The sequence below is a fragment of the Anoplopoma fimbria genome, chromosome 18 (assembly GCF_027596085.1).
Source record: "Anoplopoma fimbria isolate UVic2021 breed Golden Eagle Sablefish chromosome 18, Afim_UVic_2022, whole genome shotgun sequence".
NCBI classification, from domain to species: domain Eukaryota; kingdom Metazoa; phylum Chordata; class Actinopteri; order Perciformes; family Anoplopomatidae; genus Anoplopoma; species Anoplopoma fimbria.
In genome coordinates, this window is record NC_072466.1 from 19,809,292 (window position 1) to 19,820,601 (window position 11,310).

Genomic DNA, 11,310 nt, shown 5'->3' on the forward strand with positions numbered 1-11,310 from the left:
TCCTATATCGTTAGCATGCTCTCAGTAGGAAGTTAAATGTAAATGCATACATCGTGTACGCAGTTATTTCAGTCAAAGCTCACACCTTTCATCTCTAAAAAAAAGTTACACTTAGCTATGGGGCCACTGGTTGCAGACATGACAAAGCATTGATACTAATTTTGTTCTCTCAGCATTCGGTCGAGAGCAAAACTTTACTCAACAAAGTACGAAATTAGTATCAAGCCCCATGTCGCCTGCACTGATGCTTCAAAATGTATCTGTCCTGTACTGGTTGATTTCCTCTTGCTGTGCGTGTGTGTGCGTCTCTCTTGACAGAGGATACATTTTGAGATTCTTACGAGAACAAAGATGCTTTCAGCATAGATACTGTGATATGTAGCAGACTAACTGCACAGAGCCTCTTCCTCCCTTCTCCTTCCTCTTTTTATCCTCGTTTGTACCTCTGTTTCCTTCGTCGGAGGCTTGCCTTACCTGAAACATTCTAATAGAGAACAGATATCCTCGAATTTCTGTGCGCATCGTCTCTCTTCCCTCCTCCCTTCACACACACATAAACACACCCACATCACTTTGTGATTAAATCAAAGTGATAAGACATTCACTCAGTGGAGTTTGAAAATAAAATCACAGCTGGAAATATAACTGCAGATTTGAAATGAGTGGTTATTTTGAGGCAACTTGGGTTTGGACGTCTTTTGAACAAGCAACTGTCAATCACACTCATACCCAGGGGCAGTTGGCATACATCCTAATGGTATGGAGTGAACCAGGAGAGTGATATCGAAGCTGGCTCAGTATGTAAAGAGTGTCTCCCCTTAAAACAGCGCAGGCTTTTTGATTGCTTCACTGTCCTCCGTCACGCCATCACAGCAGAATAATTGATGCCACGTTAATCTGCCTAATGCAGCTCATCTTGGCACCATGCATGTGTCCACTTTTACTGATGATAATAAGCCCTAATTGAAACAACGCTTTGCCCCTTTCACTTTGTTATCTCTGCTCGGAGAACAGATAATAAGTCATTTATTTATTTTTCTGGGAAATGAGGTATTTCCGTGTGCTTTAGTAGATATTCTTTTCCTCCAATCATTGTCTTTGAAGCCTTATCATGCCTTATCATAGCGTTTGTTTCCTTAAAATTATGCCCACATTTAGGTCCTTGCGCTTATGGCTTTCAATATGAAGAGAAAGTCATTTTCTCCGGGCGTCTGTGCAGTATTTAGGTTCTTTATCTAAAAGCATGAGTCGCTCTCTTTAATCAGAGGTTATTGAAATTGAATGGACACATTCTTTCAGCTCATACCGCTTTTTTTCCCGTTCCATTAACACACTATCAAACCCAAGTATTCTCAAAAGTGGAAGCGTAGCATAAGAAGTTTTTACTGAAGAGAACATGGTACCCTCCCCTCATATAGTGGCAACATATGTAGCCATACACACTCATACATACTGTACATTTCACCATGTTGACACAGAAATTCATATCCTCATTCCGTGCTCTGCTTCCAATCGTATGAACAGCTGCATGACATGGTGTTGGTTTCTTTTGTTTTGTTTCCTCCTGTGATGCACATATGAACATCTCTCTTCTGTATCGATTTGGACCCAGCTGTTGGGTTGCTTAAGATTTGAGCTTTTTATTTCAGTTTTTTCTTTTCTTACGGGCCGAGGCGGGTTGACTGGGTTGATTTTTTTTCTTGTTTTGTTGTGGTTGTTTTGTTTTCTTTGGTGTCCTCCTCATCATCATTCCTCCATCCTCCAAGCAAGGATAAAGCCACTCCTCCCGTTTTTGCCTCATCTTGTGCCGCATGAACTTTTGGTGGTTGGAAAATTCAAAGCCTCCTCCTCATCAAGTTTGTTTTTTAGTTGTTTTTTTTGTGCCATATGGCTTCTAGAGAAACATCCTTCTCTCCATTTTCGATACAACGTAGGGAAATGAACGGCAACAAAATCTTTTTCTTGCCATCATCCTTTTTTTGGCCTTGTGCAGGCAACCCCATTCTGTCTCAAGAAAGTTGTGTGTGAAAGAATGACTCCCTGTCTCCCCTCCCGAGCGTTAACCCCCACCCCTCCATCCCGACTCACCCACCTTCTTTCCTTTAGCCTTTCTGCATATACATGTCTGTTTGAATGCAGATGGCATAAAAAGACTTTTACTGCCACAAAGTATATCTGTTTTTCTATTCTATCTGTTGCTCCAAGTAGAAGGCCTTTGTGGCATGCACACTGTACTGGACTGTACCGCAGCTATGTAGACGTACTTAAAATCCTCTCCTCCCACTTCCTCGCTTCTGCATGGATATGATTGGCATCCATTTTGTGTACTGCTTCTTCTCCACCCATAAGTCTCAGGCTAACCCCCAGCTGGCTTCTACTACATGTCAGTGTTTGTGTCCGGGGCTACAGCGGCGGTCCTGCGTCGCCGCTGTAGCCCCGCGGCCGCTCCTCCCTCGGAGGCGTGTTGTGTTTGTGCTTGTGCCTGCTGTCTCTGTCAGTGCTCCGTCTGTGTCTGCCAAACAGCCTGTCTCTGTCTGCTGTACGTGGTCGTCTCGTGGTTGTGTTGTCTAATGAAACTGTTAAACCTTACCTTCTCCCTTTATCCCACGAGAGTTCCACAAGAGGGCAAATAAGGAGTGTGCAGAGAGATTCTGGACAATCCTCTGAATAAGGACCTGAACACGTTTCACTAGAAGTCTGGCTTACAATCAGAGTGTCACTATGTGCAGGAATTCACTTAGACTACCACCAAGAAATCACTGATGAAAAACATGCGTCGCTCAGTTCAGAGAACAGCAAATAGCAGTTCAATTCATCATTTAATTTCACAGCGATTAACAGAGTTGCAGCTTGTCGTTACCGTGTAATCTGAGCAATTTATGTGATTAATATGTAATTATATTTTAGTGATTGATGCAAAAGTGCAAATGCGAAATGTTTGATTTGTACATTCAGTGCCTCAAACATAATATTAGTCAGTAAGCTCACTTCAAGGTAGACTACGACTAACCAATGCTAATAGTGAACAGGTACAGAATGACAGAGCAGACATTTAGACCTGTAGGAGCAGAGGAAAGACGGATGTTGCAATGTAATTGGTCGCTTTGCTCTATTTAGTCTTGTGATGCCGGTAAGCTGTTTCAGGGCAACCGGTTCTCATTTCCAACTCATCACAGAAGGACCTGGGTCAGGCACCCTTGGCGTCACTAAGGTTTATGTAACAAAACTACTTGGGTAGCTTTTTTTTGGTCTCACCCAGGAAACGAACAGCGTTTACCTGGTAGTTACTCAAGTAGTGACAAACCTACAGAGAGTTATCACCCGACTGCAGTTATTTTCAGGAGTGTGGAGCTCATTGTTTTGTTTTTTATGGCTAATAGCTTTAGGTTCACTCTCATCAGCTTAGTTTTTATGCCTACTACTACTGTTAAACTACAGCTTGCTAACACATTAGATATCTCAACTTTTTGAGATGGTAATATGTCATTGTTGCACTGACCAGCAATGGCCAAAACATCAGGTTTAGTGGTAGGGGTGATCATCCTCATTGTTAAAGGAATCCATAGATGACTGTTTCTGATAGACGTATGCTTTGTTCACTCACCATCACACCAGCCTCCTCTTACTTCTTGCACTAAAAGAATGTTGCCACTGAACATAGACATACAGGTATGTTGTTCCCATCTGTTTACACAATTCACAAAACTGTCTTTTTTCTAAAGAAGATATTCCCCACAAATCTCTGCAAACAGGGCAACTGTTGCCCTCTGTGACAGTCAGATAGATTGTAAAAAGATTGTGTATTTAATAAAAGGGCCCTAAATGGTCCAGCATGCACCATTACCCTATCAGCCTTTGATGAAGTGGAGCAGAGATCAAACATATTTATAGATCTCTCCTCATCTCTCTGGCCTTGGTGGGTAAAGTGGAGAGTGTGTGGATCAAATTAATGTTCGGCTGGAAGCATGGATGTGATGTTGTGAGATTTCTTGATTGCTGGAAGAGCCCCGACACGTGTAGGGGTACAGAATGAAGTATGATAGGGACGGATCAGTGGGTTACCTTGTGGCGTCCGCCATGGCTTCCGTCAAGCCCCATCGGGCTGGCTGTCACTTCAACACAGGCCTCAGATCAGTTTAAAGGTTATTCAGCTGACACACGTCCACCTAGTGCAGAGGAGCCTAACAGCTGCACAGCAAATCGAGCGGCTGACAGAGGAGAGTCGCCACGCCTGCTGGAGACGCCAATTTAACACAGCAGACTGCGCCCATCCACATGATGACAGATTAAGAGCTACCTGCCATGTGCCGCGGCTTCAGGAAGCCCCTCCTCCAGCCCAAGATGGTTCATGCATCCGTACAGGGCAGACCAGGCAGACCACCGCTTGTAAATGGTACATCTTCCACCTTTTTGGGATGGAAATTATTGTCCATCAGTGAGAAATTGATGGACCCCTCTTGGCAGTGGTGTGTACAGGTACAGGGTAAAGTGCTCAGCTTCTTAAGGTACATGTTTCTAGAAAGCTCAGCCATTGCACAGGGCACCAACATAATCTCTGGCATGTCCCTTAAAGTGTGTCCATGCCGAGGATCTGTGTTTTGCTGGCTCTCTGGTAATCAGCTCTCTAGCTGTGGTGGGTAGAAGTGAATGAATCTGCTACAGCAGGTGTCTGGGCACAATGTGCACAGCCACAATGAGATTTCAGGGCCCCAAACCACTGACTCGCCAACAATTTGCAGCGTTGAAATCCCATTGACATCCATGGTCGGTGCTGGTGCACCGGCTTTCCGCTTTTATGGTGTAGCATCGTGAAATCCCCGACACACCGTCGGGATTCACCTCCATTCAGAAGCCTCAGCAAACGCTGGATGGACACGGGGATCAGGAGAGAGATGTGAGGGAAAGAGAGAGGGATTGGAGGAAGAGAAGAGAAACTGCTGCTCTGAGATTTCTGCATCTGTAGTCTCCAAGCTGCTGAGGTAGTCAGTCAATCAGCCATTTAGAAATATCTACATTTACTTAATTCCTCTTCAAAAGCCGGCACAGGCATGCCGCAGTCCTTTTTTTATCATTATTAATGAAAAGCTGAACGGGTGGAAAATCCAGTCTTGTTTCATGCTCTCATTTTTGTGGTTTGAAAAAGATTGGATCAGTTTTTTTTTTACTGTTGATGAAAATGCTACTCTGTAGGCACGGGCGTTAATAATTTCCTATTAATCTGAAGTCCCAACTTTCTTTTGCTTAGAAAAGACAGAAAACAGTGGAATAGAGATTTGTTTGCCAAGGAGACGGAGGCTTAGAATAAAATCTCATCCATCTTGACAAATGCGGGAAAACAAATGCAGTCTGGTTAAGCAAACCCATTAGAAACCGCAGTGTTTGTCTGCTCCAGAAACGCAGCGAGATGTGCAACGCTTGTGCAAGAGCTTACACAGGATTAAAGTGTTTACCAAAACATCAAGGTCCTCTGCACTGTCTTGACTGGAGAGCCTTGACTAGCAGCGGTTCCCCTACCATCCAAGTGTTTTGTTGATATAGTGCAAAGCTAAAAGTTGCCGAAAGCTGTTAGCCTAGAACGGAGTGAAAGGATGCAAACAAGGCCGAGACAACAAGGGCAGGGTCTAATAAATAAATCCACACATAAAATCACTTACTCTGGGCTGCTATTGTTTATTTACCAAGAAGAGGTATTTAGCTCTGTTAGTGGATTATTATCCCAGCTATGCAACGTGATCAGTAGCTGTTAGCTGAGGAGGCACACTGCAGTCAAAAACGCTATATAGTGTCAGACAATAGTACGCCTTATTTCCTCAATAACGCGTAACCCAGTTTAGCGTAATGCACCAGGTTTCTGTAACCAGCCTGCAGAGGAGGAACCAAACCCTGATCTCTGAACACTAATGTGCCTGTCACAAAGACAGACGCCACCCTGAGCCCTCTTGTGGAACTCTTTGCCAACACAGGGTTTATCTGTCACACGAAGGCTGTTGGTAATGTGCATAATGCAAAGCATCTAAACACTTAATAAAAATGAGCTCATTAATTATCACTCTACTTCCCCTCTTGATTAATTAGCAGTCTCGGTGCGCCTAAATGCTACATAATGCTGGTTATCTATCACCCATGGTGCACCTTCTTCCCCTGTTCACTGCTGATGAATGGGTCCTCTACCTGAGAAAACATCCCACAGCCCTTGGTGGCAGTGACCTTTACCTCTGACCCCTTCTTAAGCCCCTTCCCCTACCTGTCCAATGGCTTGCTGTATTGTTATTGTATATTACTCTCCCTAAATGCAACTTACTTAAGCATGCATTAACCCAACTTCTTACAGTGGAACTCAAATCCAAAATAAAACCATGTCTGATTGACCTCTCTTTCTCTGACGTACATCCAGATTGCACGCCCTGTCCTGTGTTTTAAAATACTAACAAGAGAAATGTAGAAGTAACTAATAATAAAGTCTTTATTATTAGTTAAATGAAGGTGGCGACACTTTGCCTACAAACTGTCCCCCTCCTCTTTGTCTGCCTCAGTGTGTGCTTTCTGGTTGTTCATCTTTGATAGTGTGAGAAATTTAATGCCTTCCTTTCTTTCTTGCTTGCTACTCTGTTTTCATTTTTTTCTCTCTTTGTACATATATGTTCAAACACATATATGTGTATCTATGTTTTATTCTGAAAATGTTCAATTTTAACTATCTGCTAATTTGCTAAGAACCATTATTGCCAACGTTTTGATGATTTCTTCCCTAATTAGAATGAAACTTCCTCTTTTCTCTATGAATGAATGACTACTTCACAAACAACAGGAGGTTTTTAAGACTGGCTGTCAAACCCACGCAGCTGCATTTGGGATTTGAAATTCATGTCCTCATAGAGAAAAAAGAGAAGACAGCTCCTAAGTAGACCCTCACCACTATCTGTGAAAAGTGTTCCAAACTGTTTCTATGCTACTCTCTAATATTTTCCTGTTATCTGATGGCTACCTCTGATTGAAATTTGGATTTAGTCAATGAATGAGTCGATTAATTTTGTGCATGGCAAAAGAAGTTGCAGCTTAGGGTTTGTAAAACTGTCAGTGTTGAGAGTGCTGTTCTCTTTTGTAGATGGGCATGTATATGCTCATTGTTTGTATATCCCCATCCCTTCCTTACAGCCAAAAGCTCTAATGCCGCCCGACCGCTTCGTGCCGCCTTTACATGGACATGGCAACTGATGTACACGTTCACCCCCATCTATGTCATTTCCTTCCTAGTATGTTCATAGGTCCCACCCCGTCTCACACTCCCTCCTCCCAAACCCTTTACGTAGAGATTCTAAGATATGTAAGATATGTCATCCAATTGTTCATAAATGAAGTTTAAAAAAAAAAGAAAAAGAAAAGAGAGTCATCTAATCAGGCTGTAGATATTTATGGAGAGACTTATCTATCGAAGCAAGAATTATAGATATACACTTTCTTTTCATATAAAAATTAAATGACTATCGAAAGAACAAAAAAAAAGTTATGCTGAGGTGAGGAATATTTTTCATGTCATGATGTGTGGATGTATGTGTTGTTGCCTCCCTGTGCCATCCTGTCTAAAAAGAGAAATATATACTAATTAATCAGAAACTGCTTAAAAAGAAACTAACCTGACTTGTCCAGAGGCATTCTTACACAACTTTCTTTTGTAAATTTTGTTTTCTTCCTGCCAAAATCATGCGGGCAATTTGTTGATGTAAGTTGAAAAAACTGATGGTATGCTTTCTTCCTTTGAAAACTGTTATTTTCGATTCTTTTCTTTTCTTTTCTTTTCGTAGGCTTTTATGATTTTCCGAGCTGACTTTGTTTTTACCTGTTTTTTCTACTTACTTATTACTAATCCCTTTCTGGATAGCTCTATCTGTGGCTTTACGTTGTGAATGTTTTTTTTACAATGTTTGCCCTAACTCTGAAATCTTTTTGCAATGCCTTAATTATTATTTTGGTTTCCTTCTTTTCTGTTCTGTTGTGTTCTTTTCTTTATTGTTCCAAAAGGTTTGCATCTCTTTATAGTGCCCTGTTTGTGAGCCTTTGCAATGTACAAACAAGCCACTTTGGCAAGAGGATAAGCAGCTTCAATAGACATCTGAATGTTTCAAACACTTTGTAGTCGTCAAACAACAGGTTTAACAAGTAAAGCGTGTGGTATCACGTGTTCCTAAATGGATTTATTAGAATGAGTGCTTGTGGGAATGTCTTTAAACAGACAGGTCTGTAAGTCTTATAAATAATCAGTCCCTATAAAGTAAAACTGCAAAGTCAATCACGTTTGGAGGGAAACACATTTTCTCCTGGATTACGTTTGTGGGACGTATCACAATTACGTCTGCAAATGTGCACTGATGGAGGAGGTCAGGGTGGATGGGTTGGTTAACACACATGATCACCCAGGAGACCGCTGTCTGAGTCCTGTGTGAAACCAAAACTCAATGTTGACTAATAAAAATTCAAGTCCTTAAATGACATGAAAAACGTACTTTTGTGCATAAACATTTGTAGTTTCCTAGCATTTCTGTTCCGCTTTGGTTGAATTTAAAACATTTGCTGGTTTTTGATACCGTAATCCAGGAGTCAATATGTTTCCCTCAAAATGTAATTGAGAATGCAGATAAGTTGTATAGGAACGTATTTCTGTAGGAGACAGATTTATAGATTTCACTCCAAAATGAATGGAGAACACAAGCGACATTCTCCCACCAAACATCAGCAAACATTCAGGTGTGATTGAACTGCCCGGTGACTTTGTGCCATCGTGGTAACTGTAGGGCTCAAAAGGCAAGAGGCTAGGGCAAATAGGGGAGCCCACTAATGATGTTCCCGACATTTCTTATGACTTGTGAGCGGTGACCGGCTGAGACAGTTTTCTTTTGTAGATCAGTGTGTGACCCTCTTATAGAAGGGTGCCAAGTGCCAGTCAGGTTTTTAAGAGGCTCAAGGTAATGTCTTTTAGACTTTGGCGCACTTCCAGTCAAAAAACACTACCACTTCTCTTTTGAGTTCTGTCATTTTTCAGTTAGTATTTTTCGACTGGGTAGGTCAACAGGGTTAAAAAGCACCTCTCTCAGCTGCTGTATGAAACACCTTACCAACAGTTTCTCATTTCAGACTTTGTTATCCTGCTTTCAGGCCCACTGGCTTGCACTTGCATTGCAAACAAATGCTAAAACCATCTGCTTCTTTTTTATCCACAGAGCGCATTTGTTGGTGCTCATTCGGACTAAAAAGGATTTGCACTTGAAGATAAATAAAACAAGCCTCTTAAAGGGCTGAACTAGTCATTTATGTGGAGAAATGTGCATCAATATCAGAAACCACCGTTTGTGTGGCATTACACATCATTCACACTTTTTATACAGTAACTCATGAATATTCATGAAGCACATATAACATCTGATATCCATGACTGGTTCATAGTGCAGTATAAATGTAGTGTTGATGGAGCATACTGCTATCTGAGAACATGCAGGATGAGTAGGAGCTAGTGAGTGCAGTCAGTTTAATGTGGCTCACCCTGGTGCATCCCTCAAAGCCTTTTGATGCAATGTATACTTCATATATGGCTGTTGTTTTCTTTTCAGTTTGGGTCTTGTTTGGTTCTGAGTTTCTTTGTTTTTGCACTGGTACAGTATTTTCCGTTCTTTCTTTTCCTTGTTTTTCTTCAGTTCATTTCCTCCCTATGTTGAGCTTTGCTTTATACGTTCTTTGGTTATGGATTCATTTGGTGTTTGGCTGCTTCTTGCTCTGCTGACTGAAGACTGTCTTCTCTCTGACGGCCGTCTGTTTCTCTCTTTCACTTTCCAGGAGGGGAGCTAGTCATCCCCGTGCTAGTCGAGGACCCCATAGACATCCCCTCTGTATCCACCCGTTCTCCATTCATCCCCCTCCCCCAACCCTCCGCCCGTCCTCACCATTGTTGAGACCACCAAAGAATCCTTGGCCATGGCCACTGAGGCGGGGGTACCTTGCTTGTCGGACCGAGGCGGCGATGATTGTGATGATGGTGATGGTGGTGATGATGGTGATGATGATGATGATGATGGCATGGTGATTTCGGGGTTTGGCTCTGGCGAAGCTTTCGACTCTAGCCTGCCCCCGACTGACGATGAAGATTTTTACACCACCTTCTCCCTGGTAACAGATAAGATCTTGACCACATCGGCCTATGAAGGCGGCTACAAAGCCCTCGCGCCCAAGTGGGAGGCCAAGGACTTGAGGCCTAGCAAAGCCTCTGAGGCAGGTAGGACTACACCCTCCTCGCCTCTGCCCAACCCCCGGGGCACGCCGCCGGCGGCGGTCCCCCTCGGACACGCCACCCAAGCTGCCCGCCGGGAAAATGAACAACCGCGAGGTAAAGCCCCCGCAGCCGGACATAGTCCTGCTGCCCCTGCCCACGTCCTTCGAACTGGACGGCACCAAGCCACGGGGCCCTTTCATCACCTCGCCCATGCTGCGCACGGTGCCTGCCGCCTTGCCCACAGTGCCTGGTGTGGTGCGGCGGGTGCCCCCGGGGGCCTCAGAGGTAATCCGGGAATCCAGCAGTACCACGGGCATGGTGGTGGGCATTGTCTCAGCTGCCGCCCTCTGCATCCTCATCCTCCTCTACGCCATGTACAAGTATAGGAACAGGGACGAGGGCTCCTACCAGGTGGACGAGACGCGCAACTACATCAGCAACTCGGCGCAAACCAATGGCGCTGTGGTGAAGGATAAAACGCCTAGCGGCAGCACCAAAGGCAGCGCCAGTAGCAAGAGACCGAAAGACAAGGACAAGGAATATTATGTATAGAAATCAAAAGTCATTTCCCAACACATAGAAAAATAAACTGTTTGGAACACAGTTATAAACATTTTGACAGTACCATATTGGCAACTGTGATTTAAAAAGGTTAAAATCTCTTGAGAACTCAAGACTTACTGAGTCACTGAAACATTTACAAAAGAACTTTGGCTTATGGAAGCACACTTACTATCGTAAGCATTACAGAGGGACAATGCAGTACAGCTTCACCGGGACGCAACGTGGATCTTTTTAATGAGTCCCTGCTGGAGACATTTGGCAGTGTGAGTAACATCAACGTCCACACGACCCCCTGTTACTGTCAAGAGGTGTGTGATGCTTACAGTTCTAACGACCTTGTCCATTGTAACCCTGTAAAATACGATCACTGTCATTTCAGCCATTCTGAGCATGCATGCGAGGTGTATGTGACGTGGTGCTGGCATCTGTGTAAGTGAGGGACCTCAAGAAAACCATGATTGTCGGGAAAGTTGGAAGTCAAAACATGA

General features: G+C 43.4%; 1 protein-coding gene across 1 annotated transcript in view; it reads left to right on the plus strand.

Moving 5' to 3' along the window:
* LOC129106751 (neurexin-3b-like) overlaps positions 1-10,979 on the plus strand; it is a 270,033-nt gene extending 259,054 nt beyond the window's left edge. Inside the window, 3 exon segments of the mRNA XM_054617965.1 lie at positions 9,826-9,916; positions 9,918-10,320; positions 10,322-10,979. Coding sequence (XP_054473940.1) covers positions 9,826-9,916; positions 9,918-10,320; positions 10,322-10,810 — 983 coding nt within the window. The 3' untranslated portion in view covers positions 10,811-10,979.
* Positions 10,980-11,310: the final 331 nt, after the last annotated feature.